At 40.4% G+C, this 18,727-nt stretch overlaps 1 protein-coding gene across 1 annotated transcript; it reads right to left on the bottom strand.

Annotated features, from left to right (window-relative positions):
• Window positions 1–748: 748 nt before the first annotated feature.
• Window positions 749–18,276, bottom strand: TMC5 (transmembrane channel like 5). Its single transcript, XM_088523213.1, has 22 exons — window positions 18,187–18,276; window positions 17,558–17,757; window positions 17,075–17,176; window positions 16,294–16,386; window positions 15,416–15,515; window positions 14,700–14,790; window positions 14,123–14,371; window positions 13,166–13,317; window positions 12,530–12,674; window positions 11,885–12,040; window positions 10,759–10,925; window positions 10,175–10,253; window positions 9,699–9,796; window positions 8,026–8,121; window positions 7,362–7,437; window positions 6,397–6,530; window positions 5,038–5,211; window positions 3,776–3,854; window positions 3,342–3,434; window positions 1,750–1,851; window positions 1,410–1,455; window positions 749–858 (listed from the first exon to the last, which is right to left on the bottom strand). The coding sequence occupies exons 1-22, from the start codon at window positions 18,258–18,260 to the stop codon at window positions 749–751; spliced, it is 2,616 nt and encodes an 871-aa protein (XP_088379339.1). The 5' UTR covers window positions 18,261–18,276.
• Window positions 18,277–18,727: the final 451 nt, after the last annotated feature.

The raw sequence follows: 18,727 nt of genomic DNA, 5'->3' as shown, positions 1-18,727 counted from the left end.
CTCTCTTTCAAGATAATGTCTAAAGCAGCAGCAAGTGTCTCAAAGCCACATATGATGAAAAGCATCAGCTTAGTTATTTCCAACCCATCCTTCACTGGAAAGGATAAACATCACAAACTTTTTGTTTACAAGCACTTAAAACAGAATTTTGAAAATAAAGTCACCATTAAGAAAAGCTTCTAACATCAAAACTAATTTTGAATGGTTGTAGCAGTCCCTGTTAAAATGGCTGTTAAAAGAGTGAAAATGGAGCAGATGGTTCCATAGTGGCTCATACAAGTTACTTTGCAGCCATTACGATGTATCAGTCATTAAAAATAATTGTCATTTAATTTTACTCTATTTGACAAATCCTCTTTATTTAACCAATACTTGGTTAGATCATATAAAAATAGTTCAAACAATCTAATTGATATAAAAATACTTTCAGACCAAAGTTTTCATTTACAATTAGGCACAAGTTTCCCTACATTTAGTCAATAACAAGCAACCAGCTGCAGAGGCACCTTTACTGTACTGGCGCAGTAGAGTCCTGGGGGAAGGCTTATCATCACCAGAATCACCCTGTTTCCAAGCCAAACCTGCCCTATAATTAACTGCAATCTAATGTTTGGATTTTTATTCCATTTGGAAAAAATATAAATATTTTTTCATGTTTTTTTCAGTCCTTAGTGCAAAACACTACCACTTTCTGCAGAAGGTCAGTTAGTGACTATTAACACCCATTGTTCATGCTGTGCAATCATTGTCAGTAATCCCGGCCATCGTCCTCTTCTTCAGCTGCTTGTCGAGCGCGCAGAGCGAGCGCCAGTGCTTCCGACATCCCCGTCCTGCTGCTTGGCTGAGATGTCTCTGCATCTGTTTTTCACAAAGCAAGGGCCGTTAACCGTGGTGGGTGCAGGTCTAGCAACCACCCGCTGGTTAAAACCCCACACTGCTTAAATGTCTGATCTGACCAGTATTTGGAATGAAGATGTCTGTGTAAACTGAGAGCAGTTCAAGTTACCAGGCAAGATTCCATAGCTGATTTTACTCAGGACCCAGGGTGTCCTAGGGACTGTACATCATTAATAACCACTGCTGGGATTCATCCAGTGTATATCTCACGGGATGTAAGTCTTACCTTCCTTGCTCCCATAGCACAAAGGGGCTCCTTTACCCAAAGCAATTCAGTTCTGCTATCAGACTTCAGAGGCACCACCCATCACAGCACGCTACCAACAAGCGTTCCCTACTAGGAGACACGGGCCTTAGAAATCTCCTCTGTTTGCTTTCCTTTTACCCAAGATGCTAAAATTCTATGCCTATTATATCAATCTATTATATTCTGTGTCTCTACCACATCCAACGTTTATACCGAGTTGAACTTCCGAGAGTTGCTTTCTCTGTGTTTAGCATTTTTTGCTTACCCATTGGAAGGCCAATCCCCTCCAAGATCTCAGGAGAATAGGAAAACTGAAAGCAAAATCCACAAGTCACATATATGTGTATGCTTTCTTCATGTGCCTGTCATCTTTTATCTAAAAAGCTACCAGTTACCAGCAACAAAATCATATCCTTTCCTCAGATTTTAAGCAGATCTATAAGAACATGACTATTCCAAAGACATTCTAGTTATAATTCAGGTATAAAATTCAGTTTAACTTGTCATTTCAGGTCCTCCCCCTCCCCAGGATACTGTCTTTGTTCCATATATGGCTGTTCTCTATATCATGATCACACAGGGACTTTATTCTTCAGCTATCTCACCTCATCACGGAAAGTGTTTTGATTTCTGTCAAATGCCCTTTCTGGGTAGCTTGGCATGTGCTGGCCAGGTCGCATAGGTGAATGGTCTGAAGCAGAGCTTCTCTGAAAGAGAATACCTGACATTAGCAGAAATACATCCTGGCTTCCCACTGACTTTTTGGTCAGTATCCGCATAAAGGCTGTTACCCCTCGTTTCAGAGATGTGTCCTTTGTACTAGATCCACAATTTGGTTATTTTGGCATTTCCTTTTGAAATCATACCCAAACAACTACAAGAATATCCATATTTGGTAGGTTATCACCCTCCCCACCACCAGAAGTCCCAGCTGTCTGCGGTCTGGAAGCTGCCTCTAGATTCTCCAATATCTGAAAATCTCCTAGCACAAGAAAATGCTTATTTACCTCAAACTTCCTCAATTTACAGTCAAGTGTATTTACTTTTACTCAGAGTTTAGGTAGCATTAATGCCACTCAGTACCATGCCATCCAATGCCAGTCATATGGGTGGAATCCCTTTTTGTTTGTTTTGTCTTGTGTTTGTGTGTCTTGTTAAAATTAGTTTTGCTACATTTCTACATTTCTGGAGTCAATTTGTGTTTGAAAAAAAGAAAAACTGAAAACAAACTGAAGGGGAATAAAGACTGTGGGCCTCAATATGCTCCTTACTTAATAAATTCAAGATGTTCAGTCCCTTCATTTAATCTTAAGAGGTTTCTCCAGCTCAGGACAGTCCAAGGACATCCTTGCGGGCTGAAATATGACAAAGCCTCTCCTCTGGAGCCAAGTAGTTCTGGATATTAGAACTTGATCTGCTTGGCCCTGCTGTGAGTGGAGGGTGAACTAGCTGACCTTCAGAGGTTCCTTCCTACTTCATCTGCTGTACAATTTGATGGTACTAAAAGGGACAGCATGGTCACTACAATGGAGAAAACAATCTGGAGAAGCTATAGTAATAGAGAGCAGAGTTATGTGCAGAGAGAGCAGCACAGGAAGGGGTCTTTGTTTGCTGAGAAATGGTCAGAAAAGCCTCCTGTCAGGCCCTGAGCAGAGGCTGCGCCAGCCTCGCGCTCCATCTCGTGGTGCTGCAGGGACACGACCTCCGCGCTCTGCAAACTGCGCGGCACCTTCTGTGAGATCATCCCCTGGTGAGACACCATCACCCCCCAGATTCAGCTATGAGGAGGATGGATCCAAGGTAGAACACACTCGCTCGTGTCTGTTACCCACACAGAAACAAATTTGCAGGTTGCCCTTTTCAAGGTCCTGTTCTTACACTCTGCTGCTGGAAACCCCTCTCATTCATGGATGGGTCTCTCTGGTTTGTTACACAATTTGGCTGTTATTGCAAGACCTTATAAAAAAATAGTTAGCTGAAGTAGATGAGGTCCATTTAGCAAAGGAAGAGCAGAGCTCAGGCAGTAAGGCTGGATGCTGTACAGAATAGTGCTGTTGATCTACAATGTATGTTTTTAAATACAGGCAGGTTTTTAGTATAAGATGTCCCAAAATGCCTATTTGCAAGACTAGAGGAATCCCACAAAATCATAACAGGTAAGTAATTAAAACAGTAGCATGTGAACTATCAAACTGACCTGCTGGTCTTGCCCTCTTGGCACAGATAGGTTTTGTCTTGCTGTTGGCAGTCCTCGTAGTTTTTCAAGTAAAAACATTTTATCTTTTCCTACCTATGGTCAAGACACATTTAATCATTAGCTGGAACACACTAATCATTCTGAGAGATGCTCAAGGCCTGTCTACGAATAACCAGTGACCAGAATGATCATTAAAATGTCTTTTATTCCAAAACAATGTATCGCCAAAAAAAGCTACAGTAGCAGAGCTTGAAAGTAAAATTACTTTTTTAAAACTTTTTTTTGGCTTGTGAGTTACGTTTCCTGCACATCTCATGGGGGATGGGGGAGGACTTCCCTATTCCCCCACACTGTCACAGAAAAAGCATACTAGAACTGCACTACAGGAGGATGAGACAATCCACAAAGAAGCCAAAGCTGAAAGTCAAACTTACATTCATAATTTGCTCACGCAAGAGCTTGACCATGGTCTTTCTTCCTTCTATTATTTGCCAGTAAAGATATGTAATAATTCTGAAGGAGAAAAAGTCCAAAAGATGAGCACTCACACCCACATACATCTCCTCCTAAACACTGCCTAAACAGAAAGCTTTCTTGTTCATTTTATATACCAAAAGACTTATCTCATTACATATGGAATGGCAAACCCACAATGTTTTCTTGGAGATGATGTAAAGCTTTATGGGCTCCAATTCAAGATCACAAACATAATTAAAGTAGATAAATAGTACAAGGTGCATCTCTGATATCTCAGCCTGCTGCTCTTACCCTGCCCTGTATCAATCACTTAGGTGCGGGAACTTAAATCACAACACTGAATATTTACAGCTTCCAGGAAAATCCTGGATCCACTAAATGTAAGCGGAAATTTTCTTGTTTTATGAGAACAGCATTTGGTTCCTAGGCACGCAAGGTCCATCCTATGCTAGAAGTATCAAGCAGCATGTCTACAGCAACAAACCCTCCTAAAGGAGGCATATCTTGCATAAGGACATGGTGTTTTTATCAACATACATTAATCTGGTCCAGGAGATAGCATGTGAATTTATCTGTGATTAGTTGGAAACAGACTGCAGACTATTTCTTAGCATTCCCCATATGGTGTGCCAACTTTAATGTGCTGCAACACACCACAGAATCTCTGCCTATAGCCTAAATATTCTTTACATGGTACCGTCTCCACAAATGACTCAACTGCTGAGCAGTGATCAGAAAAGACAATGTGACCACCCCTAAACTTCTGTGTTTAGGCAGAAGGTTTTAGTACAGAGCTGGCCTTTATCACTTGTGCTTGAGAAAGCTGGACCTTTCCCTATTGCTTCATTCACCTCTGAAAAAAAGGCAATTTATCTTGCAGACTGAATGCAGCATGTTTCTGTTTGCTGATGTTCTTAAAGCTGAGCATGCCAGTGGTAACAGATCTGGAAGCTGGGGTATCAATATGCTAGAAGTGTTCAGGCAAAAACTGTCTCCCGGAATCAGCATGAAGCTGGTTTGTAGAGAGCTTTGGAATCCTAACATGAAAGGAACATTTTTTATAATTTCTTCATCCATTTCAAACATATGAATTTCCAATGTATGAGCTTCCTGATGTTTTAAGATGTGCTTTGCAATTTCATTGCAGACACTGCCCGTGACATTGCCAGGTTTTCTGCTTCACATTCTTTCCCAGTGCTTTTGATTACCAAGTACTTACAGCAGAACGGTGGAGAGGATGAAGAAGAACAGTGCACTTTCAAAGAAATTTTGGTAGATCCACACTACCCATTTCGAGCCAGAGTAGTTTTTCAGTATTTCCACCCATGCAGAGATTGCAGCATACATAGAAGATAAACCCCTGAAAGGACCACATTCTTTTGAAGGTTTTAACCTGGAAGTATGAGAAAACAGACATTTAAAGCTTCAGATACCAACCACTGGTTTAAACATGCAGCACATCAAGTTGCTTGTTAGTTTCCTGTAGTCCTCTGGCCTCCTTTGAGCATTAGGGAATTTCCATCATCTATGTCTAGTTTGTTTCCTGGAGTGACATTTTGCCCATTAAAACACCCAGTTTGGTCTATGCGGTAAAAAATTAGAGACTCTAATGCAACACATCAGTACCAGGCCTTTAACAGTAATCTTGGCCTGAATGTAGCAACTCTAAATGTAACAATCTATAAGTAACAACATAGCACAGGCTACAGGAATTTGAAAATCCGAATTTTCCAAGTTGCATCACGTATGCTTAATAAAACCATCATCCCTTGCCTTCCAGCCCCTGAGTCACTATGCACTTTCAGTAACAACAGAATGTGGCGAAGGCAGCCTGCAGCAAAAATGAAAGTTTTCAGACAGACTGAGATTGTAAAATGTTGTTGTTTTGAGACTGAAGCAATTTAAGAGCCTGAAACTACCACTTTGCATCTGGACATATTTGCTCTGAAGTATTTCATTGTCCCTGGTTTCAGATGTAACCACCAGCTTTGGTGAATACCAAATTCAGGTGGATGAGAATTGTCAAGAAAAAGAAAAAAGGGATATGTATTGTCCGCATTATGTGACTGCAGAGAAACACACATATAAGCAACATAGCTTTAAAATAATGACAACCATCAAGCTGCATCATTGCTCAGCACTGGCTACCAAAAGGGCCTACGAAGTTAGGAAATAATCCAAAAATTGACTGAATTGAGTTTTTCCAGGTTTTTCTTCCCTGCAGACCCAATACAGCTTATAATGCAACAGGCTAAGTCACAGAAACCTTTGAGGAAGAAAAGCCAAATTTCCTGTGACATTTCAAAGGAACCCAAAAGTTTAGTGCAACTTTGCTTCTCCTCCCACTCTGTTCTGGGACAGCGCATGTTCCCATACAGCCTACACATTACACTAACCACATTCTTAGAAACTGAGAATGGTTTGTTTTGAGGATACAGAACGTTTCATGAACATCTGAAACCTTTCAGAGGCAATTAAAATAGAGTTATCTTTTATCCATGGAAAAGCACTCATTCTTCCGCCTGCTCTCAGATCACCGTGCAACACGGTGAACCTGCACGGTGGTGCTCTGACGTACCTCCAGACAGTGACCCCAATGACAGACAGGACTCCCACAAAGGACGGGAAGAAGAGCAGGAAGATGAAGAGTGTTGTCATTTGGGCAGCTCTCCAGACCTTGCGGGGGGGCTGACAATTCATCATCAGACTGACCTTTAAAGAGACGGGAACACACTCGGTCTTGGAACGGTGTTACCTGACACTTCAAGGGGGCTTAAGTCAATCCCTCCGAAGCTTCTGAAGACAACCCCTGGAACACCATTGTTTAAGACTTTCTTTGTAAGAACTTGATAGATATACTGTGGTTTTTAAAAACTCTAAGAGCTCAGCCTTTCAAATGGCACAGTGCTAAGTGAGGTTCTGATAGGTCTACTGCTGGGGAGAGGGTGTTTGCAAAACACACAGACCCACAGTTCAGGGAAGCTTGAATCCATGGTTCTAGTTATAGCTTTGCTCCAGTTCTACATTCAGGGCTACAAATCACTTAACTCCCTAATAAATAATTATGGGGTTTAGTCTATATTATTAGTCTAGTTACCTTACTAAGAAAAAGAAGTCTGAAAAGAAGAAAATTGCACCATATCTTTAGCTGAATCTCACCCTGTTAGTATTTAGGTTACTGGGGCAGAAGAGGGAGCAGAAAAGTCAACAGACTCTGTCTGTATAGACACATACACATGGACACCCCTTAATTTCCCCAGCTTTTGATTTCACTATTTTATTCTTTTCGCTCTCTAATTGTGCTCTTAACCTCTCCTACTACTACCCTTCTACATTTTTCCCCCTCTCGAGTTTCATAACTTGAGAGTGTACATCTAAATTTTGCTCTTTTAAAGCAAAAAAAACTAACCAAATTGCTCTTCTACACTCCAAATCTCACAGCCTCCAAGGAGGCTCAACACTCTAGACCAATTCATCCCTGCTAAGATGTCAAATGCTCTCAGAGATATAGTTCTTATGATGAATGCACGTAAAGCTTGTTACCTTTTTCACATAAAATACTATAGAAAATGTTATCATCTGGATACCAGGCAGCAGAGGTGAGAAGAAGATACCAATCCTACCAGAAAGGATTTAGGAAAAAAAAAAAGAAAAAAAAAAGTTAAACCTCCAGTGTTCACTGCACAGTGCTTACTGCACTAAAAGCATTTCCACATAGTGTTTGGCAGATACAGTTATACTTACTGATACAAGAGCAGTGTTAGCTAGAATTTAAAAATATGCAAATTCAAACCAAACATATGGACATATACCTGCAAAATTGTCTTATAATTTCAGTAACATACACATTCTTAGAAGTAACGAAGAAATAATGAATTTTTTTAGTGTTTAATACTGAAACTATTTCAATAGGAACATTATTCCAGTGGGGAAGCAAGCAAAACTCCATGATCTTCCTTTCACAGCTTCCTCCTAGAGAAGGCAGCTATCAAGTGAACTTGCCTGGATTCTGAATAGTTATTGCTATCATCTGCATAACTACAAAGAAAATAGGTAAGTCGCAATATTTACAAAGGTGCTTTATATAGTGTCTCATATATTTATCCTGTTCTTTCCTTCAAGATGCAAAACATTCATAAAAGCACCAGTCAGCACGTGTTGTGGTACAGTTAAGTGCCAAAGTTTTGGCCATAAACTCACCACTTACCAGGTCAAAGTCTGTGCATAGATCAAATCTAAAACATTTCGTGCAATATCAAATTCTGGCATCCCCAGGTTTACACAGACGGTGGTTCCAATAATTCTGGGGGAAAAAAACAAAAAAAAAACAAAAAAAAAACAGTACAATAGGATTTCCTCAGCGATTAAACCCTCTATAGAAATTTCCACAAGAAACCTTCTGAATACTAGCATCAGTAACAAATTATTCAGGGGGCTTCATTCACTATGTCTTGCAAAGTAGGCATAGCTTGTTGATTAGACAGAAAAATCAAAAATTAAATAATAAAATAATGGAATAAGATCTGGGATTTTTTAAACATACTTTTCTGGTTAGGGAGCTGAAACTGCAAGTTACCCCAGTACAAAAACTGTATTTTTCAGTCTGGAGTTCTGAAAAAATCTCAGCCTCAATTGAAAATCTTACAGGATGATATTCTAACCACATCCTGCAGTATACTGTACTTTAAACGAAGCAAGGTCCAAGTAACTTGAGACACAGACAGGTAAGTAAGTACTCGGAGGCTTCCTGCTGAGGACCAATGTTCTCATTTTATCACCTTATTTTTTCTGAGCTAGATTCACTTTCTGCTTTTTACTTTTTTTTTCAATCTTTCCTTGAATATCAGACTTTGTACCATCTGCTCAGCTGCACCATTACCAAGATTTCTGTGCCAAGCATGTTGGGTGTGTCCCTGAACACATAAAGACAACTGTATTTCTAATCTCCTAGGGCCATAAGGCTGGTGCCTTCACACATTCATCACTGATGACACTGCAGCTTTACCGTAACCTCCTGCTGGGAGTTGGCTTCCTATCAGAACAGCACGAGGACACAGATCACAGGGAAGAGCTGTGCAGGAAAAAGTCTTCAAGGTTTTCTCTATGTTGTTTGCTTTTTAATCAACATGAAAGTCATAACTTACATGCCAGTCTTGTGCTTACTGCATGCGGAGGGCAAACAATGGCCATGGACCTCCTACAGGTATTGCTGGGAACTCTAAATGCTGGTAAACACTCAGTACTCTCAATCCCAACTCATAAATAATGTCAGGCAGCAGAAAAGGAACACACTCAGAAATAAATGACTGCTTATGCAATTAATGCACTTACGCACTACCAGTTTTAAAAAAAGAATTCCTTACCTACCAGAGTACAAAATTCTACATTGGAAGCCATGTTACATCCTAATTAAGACCTGTTAAAACAAGATTCAGAACTTGTGTGCACTTTGTAAAGTGACACAAGTGAGAGAAAAAAATACAAAGGGGCATGCTAAGGAAAACCAGTAACGTTTCCATGTGTATACAGAAAAGTAGTGTCTTCTGCCCATCACTCAGCTCCAGGACCTTTTTCACCCCATCCAGGAGCTCTACCGGAGTGCACTGTGGCTTCCTCCGGGCCTGGATTCCATGCAAGGGCAAGAAGAACACACTGGGAGAGCACAACACCCCTCTGGTCTCCTCGTAAGGAGCCTGGGCAGGCACGTAGCCGTGGCACACGCCTCGAAACCAGGCCTGCTGGAGACAAACAAGGAAGCGTCGGTGGTGCCACCGACATGCCTCTGTTGTACTTCTATTTTCACATTAGGAAGGAAGGACCGTATATCTTTGGCACCAATCTCTGTGAATAAAAACAAAAATTTAAGAAAATAATGCTTACCTTCGTACAAATTCTCCAAAGAGACAGCCAAGCAAACAAAATATGAAGTCAACCAGGACAAGTCGATAGATATCTTGGCCAACCAGAGTTTCCCAGCACTTTGCAGGAAAAATAAATAAAGGGAAAAAGTACATGTATATCCATAAGTCAAAAAATACACAGTTCAAACATACTTCACTAATGCTTGGGCATCTACCTAAAGCCTGGGTTCCAGACCAAAGTCTTGGTAGTACCCCCTAACTAACCACAGTTGATCTCTCTTTAAGCATTGCTGCAGATAAGCTGAGACTCAAGCTGGGCAACTATTTTTTCCCCCCCTCACAGTTCATTTTCCTAAAGATTCTAATAAAGAAACATCAGGATGGCAAATTCAGCTGTACAAGAGACTACATTATTTTGCTTTGCTGGAGGAAGCCTATCAAAGTGGTTCCTGAGTTGACATTTTAAGTCAAAGAATTGTATTTTTGAAACCTTACGTGTGACTCTGATGCAGACACAATGTTAAGCCAGTAGTAGCACAGTATTCCAACAATTGATATTTTCAGGATGATATTTCTGGAAGGAAAAAGTAACAGTAACTGCACTGAAGCTGGCTCACAAGCTCACAGAAAGGAATGGTGGCAGCATGACCACAGGTCACACATGACCACCTCCTTTTACACTAACAATACCCCTGCACAGTGCCAGGACTAAGAGGCACTCCGAGCTCAGGTGTGACACTGTTCTGCTGTCCTGGCACAACAGGAGCCGGCCGTGACAACCTTGGCACAAGGTGTGTGAGGGTCGCTGGGCAGGAAGGCCCAAGGGGCGCCCCAAGGAGGTTATGCACTGTTAGACCCTCGCATCTGTGAGGAAGCGAGACCTTCTCTCTCCACTCTTCCTCCTTTCCCCTGACAGCCCATAGCACAGTAGACATCTACAGAAGCTACAAAGCCAAGACCAGCATCACAGCATGCCCAATCATGAGGGAAAAAATACCCCACCTAGTGACAGTTTCCTCTCAAAAAGGAGAGTCAATCAACTTCAAGCCAAAAGCACGAAGAGGAGGTAGTAATAATACCTGGTAATAGTGACATATATCTGGTGTCTGGGATTCTGAAATTTCTCCAGGAGCCCAAGCCATGAGTAGAAGAACGGGATGAATGCATTGAGGAGAGAGGCAACAACGGGTAGCACCAACATGGCAGCTTGGTTCTCCAGGTCATTTTTATGCTCGTTCATGAACAGCTTTGAGAGGAGGAAGGAAAAAAAAAAAAAAAAAACACCACACTCAGCACACTCAGAGCCTCAAGTAAAATACTACCTTAAACTGTGTCTGCAGAAGGCACACCTCCCTGTACATTCTTGGATGAGGAGATCCAAAGGGGCTCATGCTGAGCCTGATGGAATAGTTGCTGTTTCCAATCCACCTACAGACACTCCTTCAGAGCTAGTGCAGTGTCTGCTGCATCATTCAGGAGGATCTTCACTACTAACACCTTATTTTACAAGTATAAAAGCTACCACAGACCACTGAAGCTAAGCTGGGCTAGAGGGTAGCTATTGGAGGAGCTGTGGCAGCAGATCAGGGCACGGTGACCTTGGCAGGGCAAGGCACTGTAAGGGAGCAGCACAGTCAGGCTGCTCTTCAAGGGAAGGTCTGAGCCAAGTCACACAGGACAAGCAAAGCAGAGGCAGTGCCCTCACTGACACAGGAGTCCCCCAGCAGCTGAGGAGGGCAAGGGAAGCAGGTACAGAGACTGTAGCCAGGTTCAGCCAACAATTCAGATTGCCACAGTGATGGATAGATCCAAGGTGAAGGCAGGAAGCCAAATCTTTTAAGCCTCAGCTTAAAAGCAGCTCTAAAGCAGAGGAGCGTCAGGCCTTGCTGAGGCCCCTTCTGTTTCTTTCAAGATCACTGGCTGCACCATCTCCAAGCTGGCCATAAGCTCAGGCAGTCAAACCCCTGGTGTGAGGTGAACGTGCTCAGACTGTTCACGTCCTGCAGTCCTTCCAGTCCCCAACTCTGCACATCCTTCCAAACAAGCCTTTTTCAGGTACAGCAGAGCCTGCGTGCATCAGCACAACAGCAGCTATGCTTCCCTACTGCCTTAACTGTGAACAGTCCACTGCTTGCATTCAGTCTAGGAAACCAAGTGGAGAAATGCAGCCCCCCAAAAAAGAGAGACTGCTAAAGCTGTGCTTACCTCTAGATTATGAATGGAGAGGAAGTAAACACCAGCACAAGCAGCTACTGCTGTTCCCAAGGAGGCAACCCAAGCAGCAAGATGAATAACAATATGAACAAATCTCTCCTTAAGAGAAAAATTCAGAACTTCTCTGTTTACCTCAAAGAGGGCTTCCTGCAGGGAATAAAATGCTCAGAATTCTTCAGCCAACAGCATGAAGCAAAACCTATTTAAAGTACTTGAAGGAAAGATTATTTCTTTAGAAGATGGGTGCAGTAATAACTTGGGAACATTTACTGGACAATTTTGTATTCCCAGCCTAAAACTTGTTTCTCTCACAGCTATATGATATCTCACAGCTAAGATCAAATTCTGCCTTCTGCTCATGAAACAGTTAAAAAGCAAGAAAAAGAAACAGAGCAAATACTGTTTGGTAAGTATCTTACTAGTCACAGAGGTTCATACAATAGAACAAATACATACAAATATTTATATGTAGCTTAAAGAGAAGAAAAACAAGTTGCTAAGTCAACTCCAGGAGTTAAGATTCAATCAAACTTAATATTCATAAAAAACTGTTAAGTCTACTATGTACAGGACTATCATTCTTGGGTCACTCAGGCTTATTTGTACAGGCACGTACACACCTCCTCTGTTCCGTACCTTTATTTGCGTGCTGAGATTCTTTTGCTTCAGTTTCACAGCTTTTTCATTAGTTATATTGAAATCCCAAGTGCAGAGAAGTTTGCTAGCTTGTCCAGAGTACATCTGAGGGTTAATGAAGTTCCTGCGGAAGGATTTTGCCATGCTGCAATGAAAAATGAGATGAGTAATGGAGAAATACACCAAGTCTTTACAGCAAGACAGAAAGGAGATTTGCCTTTTCACCTCTTCCCGTGGCTAACGGACCTATGTCAGAGCATCTGACAAAGACATGGAAAGTAAGTTTTAATGCAAGAAGCAGCTCTTTTGCACTTCTCTCTCCCAGTCGCTGTGACAATGTTTGCCTCTGGAAGGCCATGCTAATGACATAAGGTACTAGAAGCAACATCTTACAAAAGGGAGATCATGATATTCATTAGTCTAAGCTGGGATTATCTGCAGGGCCCTTTCTGTTCTGCAGTTATTCTTCACCCAACCAATAATGGTTTGATGCGAGACTGCCTTTTGAGCAGGATCGTCTCCTTAAACTGCAAAGTAGAAATAGCAACTTGCAGAAAGATGCTTGGGCCAGAGTGTCCCATAGCTACTACTACCCACCATTTCACTTAGCAAGAGAAATAGGAATATGTCACTTACCTGAACACCAAGCTAAGCAAACAGATGACAAAATAAATTCCAACAGTGAAAATATAGGCCAGCTGCATGTTGTAAGATGCACCTTTTTCTGTCTTCCTAATTGTAGCATTGGTGTAAAAGCCATAGTAGAGTACTGTTTCTTGAAAATAACCCTGAAAAGATACGAACATCATTCAGAATATCTGCTATTTGCATACCGTGTGATGCATCATAATCTGAAGCCCAATTCACAAGAGTGGTAGCAGTCCCATTCCCTGCTGTGAAATCCCTGGTATGATTAAACATCTCAATATCAGGCCCTTTATTTTCCTTCTATTTACTAAACTTTTCTATGTTTCTGTGAGCTACTTGAGGCATATTATGACTCTTATCCTTGTAAGATTCATATGGGATGGTGGTGAGCACTCAACATGTTCACAGGATTTGTTCAGTCTTCCCTGAAAATTCCTTAAGAGGGAAAAGTCTAATTGTTTCTTTATTGGGCAGGAGCAAAGTTCTGTACTGACAGACTGTGATAGCTATGACGGACCAAGAAGGAAATGTGTAATGTTTATCACTTGAATTACTATATTATAGCTGAACTTTTGCAATGGTGGCATTAGTTTGCAAAGGTGAACAGCATTACTACACAATACAGCACTTCAAAAGCAATTCTACATGGGAAAAGCTTACACTTTTTTTTTTTTTTAATCTCTTCTCAACTAAGCACAGTGCTCAACTAAGCACTGTCAATAAAATAGACAGTATAACATGCATCAGAATAAGATCCACTCAGCTTACTCTGGGTCACTGTTTGTTACAGCTTCTTTTTCCAAATATGTACTAAATATTTTCTAGTAATATAAAAATTAACTCCATTCCTTAAGAAGAAATGATTCATTTTTTACACTGTCATGGATTTTTAAAGCATAACTGCTTGCATACAATGATAGTACAAATCTGCTTTTACATACTTACAGCTCCAGTCAAAAGCTCCAGGCCCGTGAATGAAAGATTATTCGGTGTGGCTGCAACAAACTGAGGGATTGTTATGAAACTGAAGTTTATGAGGAATGAGAAGATGTTGAAAGTAAGCAGCCACTTCAGGAAAATAAAGTAAGACAGAACACCAGTTCCAAACTCGCCACCGATGACCTTCAGGGTCTTCTGCCATAATTGTAGTAGGTGAAAATATTCTGACAAGGTATTCCTAAATCGTCGATATGACTGAAGTGCAAGAGAGGAGAGAGAATAAATCTCAGCAAGCAACAGGACTCACATTGCAGTAACACAGCCTCACATTTTCCACATTTATCTTTTGATGATAGGAAGACATTCCCCACTCTGTGGGTGTTGCAAGATGCTTAACTGGGGTTCCCAACTGTTGCCATAAGCACTGCAGCAATTAACGGTTTTTTTTGGCAAGCAATGCCAAGCTAGATACCAAAGCCCTCTGGAGAGGATAACAACATTGTAGCTTAAGCTGCTTACTTGACTGACAAAATTGTGTGACACCTACCAACCGTGGGAGACCTACCAACCGCGGGACACTCACCACTGCCACTCTCTGCAGACACTGCGCACAGCAGTCACACTGATTTCTGTGTCTCCTTGATTTTTCTGTTATTTCTTTAAGAACTTTATTCCTGTAGGAGAGCAGGCCAGAGGGAGACAAGTGTTACTGTCTGGGCTGTACTTAAATCAAAGAGTCAAAGAAACTGCTGCAAATACAGTGTGATACATGTGCTCACAAGCAGCAGAAGAGCAATGAAATATTGAGATTGTTCAGCTGGATCTTCTATTAGTTGAAACCATGGCTCTTGCCCATGCTGCAATTTACTTATTGTTGGGAACAGATTTAAATATAATATAAAAATATAATATAAATATATGATGAAATAAAGTGCTAGGTCAGACCATGTGGTCTCTTCTCCTTTTCCCATGTGCAACACTAAGTTTCTTTCGAATAAAAATCTCAAGTCATCTTTCATAATAATATTTGTCATGGGAACACAAAACAGTACAGCAAGGCATTGCTTCTCCACAGAAAGGACAATGAAACATCTTTAAGTTGTTCTTAACAGTGGCTAAAAAAAAATAACATCCTGCAAGATGTTACTTTTTAAAAGCACAATAAAAAGTAATTTCAGTTCTTTCATACTCAAAGTGACTAACCAAGGCTGAGCAGCTAGGAAACACTCACATTTGATAACTGGATGCCAAAATTGTAGCATCCGTAAATCTAAACAGATTTATTTATTTATTTATTACCTTATCTCTCTCTTTTTTTTCATAGTCTCTGGCATCTTCTGGATTGCTTTAATCCTTTCACGGGTGGACATACTTACAAGACTTCCAATTAACTTTGCTTCTTCAAAAAAAAGAATTAAAATTGAAAATTTAGGATGGTAATATTAGCTCTTATAAAGTTTTAAATGGATATAATAACATTCCCCATTTTTACTTCTATCAAAGTACATTAAGTTCAGAAACTTAGTAATTCCTCTCTCAATATCTCTCAAACCACCAGTATTACAGCACAGATTCATGGAAGTAGCACAGTACTGTATGCTGAAAAATATATATCACTCTTGCCTATTGCTGATACTGTGCTAATACAGAGAGCTGTAATATAAAGGAAAACAAAACACTGAAACACTGAAAATCAAGAAGTCTGGTGTACTGTTTGTTCACTGTTTAATAGTCACATATCAACTTGAAAGCTAATTCTCTTCTGCCCCCCCCCATAATCATGATCGATGTTAATGACCAAAATTAGTGCAAAGCATGAATTGTACAAAATTGTGTTACTTGACTATAAAGTTGTTTTTACATATTTGGAATTTGATGCTAATTCTAGGCATTCAGTAGCTGAAGAGGGTTCATTAGTTGACCAAGCAAGTTCCAGTAGTTTAGCCTTTCTTTCTATAATCTCACATTTATTAGCACAGTCCTGTGCTTCATTTATTGAGGGATTTCAGCATGCTAGCAGAGAAGAGACATTGCTTGTGTTAAGACAATGCCAAGCTCTTCATATAACCACAGCAAGACTATATGTGCAACTCCCAAAATAAACCAAGAACAGTATCAAGCACATCAACCTTGTGGAAGATGCTACATACTATTAAACTATTTCTCTAAACTCCTACCTTCTTTATACGCTTGGTCTGTGTCGGAAAGGCTGTAGGATGGCATGAAGGTCTCATCAGCAAGTCTTCTGTTGTGTCTCTGAGTAAAGCTAACTGAACAACACGAACTGTTTAGTAAGCACAGATACCTGGGATCTACACAGGATCAAACCACAGTTATTCTCATAGTATCAATGCATCTACCTTCTTTCATGCAACACTAGCGACTGTATTTCCACAAAGCATCCACCTGGCAGCTACGAAATAGATGAGTTTGACCACATCTTGCTTTGCTTCTTCTTCCTAGTAAGCTAATCCCCTAACAAGCTGCTCAACATTGCATCCTGCTTCTGAGCAGCAGCGCTCCCGTTTACACACCCTGCTGAGTGGCCTGATGTGTCTGTTAGTTAATGCTCATGTGGCAAATCTTCACCAGATGCATTATTCAGATATACTGGTCCCCCAAAGTTAGTATCATTTTTATTTTTAACCAACTTCCTTTGTAGCAATTTAAAGGGATCAGAAAATCATCTGGACATCTTTGTGGAGATATTTTTTGGACTTTCAGGATCTAGACACTTATCCTCTAGCTGATTATGCTGGAAATCCACTCTCTCTTTCCTGATATTGAAAAATTCAGCTACAATATTGTAGGCTGGTAGAATAGAAATTATATTTTATGACTCCTCTTATGACATGAAGAACTTCATATCTCAACTGGAAGGCTTTTAAGATTTTATTAATTTATGTAGGGTGAGACTGACATTCAATATTCCAATTCACCACAAACTTTATGTCTTACCTTCTGATGCACCGGAAAGCCTGCGAGGATAGGGGAGATCCAGGAATGCAGAAGGTGAGTGGCTGTGTGCCAGTTCTGGCTCAGGCTCAAAGGAAAGATTGTCTGCTGAAGGTAAACAGAATCACAAAGAAAGTCTTCTGTTACTATGGATTATTTACAAACACTAAACATCAGACCTGTTAACCCAGTGTAGCTCTACTACAAACAGAGCAATATATTTCAAAGCAAAAGAACATATCTTGTTCCAATGTACATGTTAGCAGCCAATTAATATGCAGCCCATAAAAGTCTGTTTTTGTCTTTCTCAACCGACCTGTTAATACAACATCCACATTTTGTTTAGGGGGAAAAAAAACACTGCCACCAAACACAAGGATACACAAAGAGCTGAGCCTTTAAAAGCTGCAGGACTCCCTCAATACAGGGTTGTCAGTTACTTGATTCAGTGTTTCTATAAGTTTGTCATATGAAAAAATGACATACCGTGGTAATCTCCATATGGATCTCTGCTTTGGACTGCTGCTCTTGGCAAACTTGGGCTGTATTCGGAGCCTTGCCTCATGGAGGCCATTGGTATGTCCAGAGGGTAATTCTGTCCTCTTCCACTGTGCTCTCTGTAGGAACCAGCTGGTGAAGAATTGTAGGGGTTTTGCAGAGGGAATTGACTCTTCTGAGAACTCCTCCTGTGTGAATAACAAAAAGGAAAGCACTGAGTGCCGGAAAGATGACATGTAATATCTCTGAACAGACAACCTTAACCTCTTATCATCAAGCTGCAGTGCGGTGTAAAGCAAACTCAGATTTGTATCGAGAACTAAGACATGATAATTCTAATTTGATCATCAAATCAATAGGAAAGACTAGAACGTTCTCCACCTGAAGTTAGAATGAAGACTACTTTCTCCTTAACACCACCACTTGGATGAAGAGCTGATTAAGAAATCTTTCTTAATTCCTGATTAAGAAATCTTTATGTGAAAATGGAGGCATAAAGGAGGAATTAAAAGAATTCCACAAATTAAAACTGTGGAGAAGAAAATATACCCTGCATTACAGATACAGAATTCCCTCTGGTATGGAATAGTTGCAACTGTAAAATTATACACACTTACCCTCTGTCCATTTCCAGTGTTTCTGAGAAGCCGTAGTCTGGATTTTCAAAAGCTTCATTGTAATGATACGACATGATGAGTCTGTGCTTTGCAGGAAGATACTTTCCTTTTTTTAAAAAAAAAATCTACTGCTTCGGTAATATGTTCATAAGAAGATTTATTTTCACCTAATTACAAAACAGATGCACATAGATACAAAAAAAAAAAAAAAAAAAAAAAGGAAACATCACTTTAGAATCTTGACTTGACAGAACATTTTCCTGGCTTGCTAAAAAAGTAGCATTGAACAATGCATATGGGAAGTGGGCCCAGCCTCAAATTCTAACTTTATTCTATTTACTGTCAAAAAAATCAGGTCCTACTTCTATCTAAAGCTAAAGAACTGGAGTTTTTGCAGTTAATCAAAAGTCATACTCAAAAATTAGAAGGAACCAACTGTCAGTGTTGTTACTAGAGGTACTGTGCCAACTTTGATCAGCTGGAAGTCTCTTCAACAACAGAGGATAAAAAAGGGGATAAAGGATAGGTTTGGCAAAAATAA

This window comes from Tinamus guttatus, unplaced genomic scaffold, assembly GCF_059628265.1.
Source record: "Tinamus guttatus ecotype Peru unplaced genomic scaffold, ASM5962826v1 Tinamus_guttatus_pri_ptg000172l, whole genome shotgun sequence".
Classification (NCBI taxonomy): Eukaryota; Metazoa; Chordata; class Aves; order Tinamiformes; family Tinamidae; genus Tinamus; species Tinamus guttatus.
The sequence above is the reverse complement of the archived record's forward strand: the minus strand, read 5'-3'. Positions and strand labels throughout refer to the sequence as shown.

Coding starts and splice junctions, on each gene's coding strand:
- TMC5 (XM_088523213.1), bottom strand. CDS start 18,260: ATGTCGTATCATTACAATGAAGCTTTTGAAAATCCAGACTACGGCTTC. Junction 14,372..14,699: donor GTCTGCAGAGAGTGGCAGTG/GTGAGTGTCCCG, acceptor CTTGCACTTCAG/TCATATCGACGATTTAGGAA. Junction 6,531..7,361: donor TAGTATTTTATGTGAAAAAG/GTAACAAGCTTT, acceptor GTCTCTTTAAAG/GTCAGTCTGATGATGAATTG.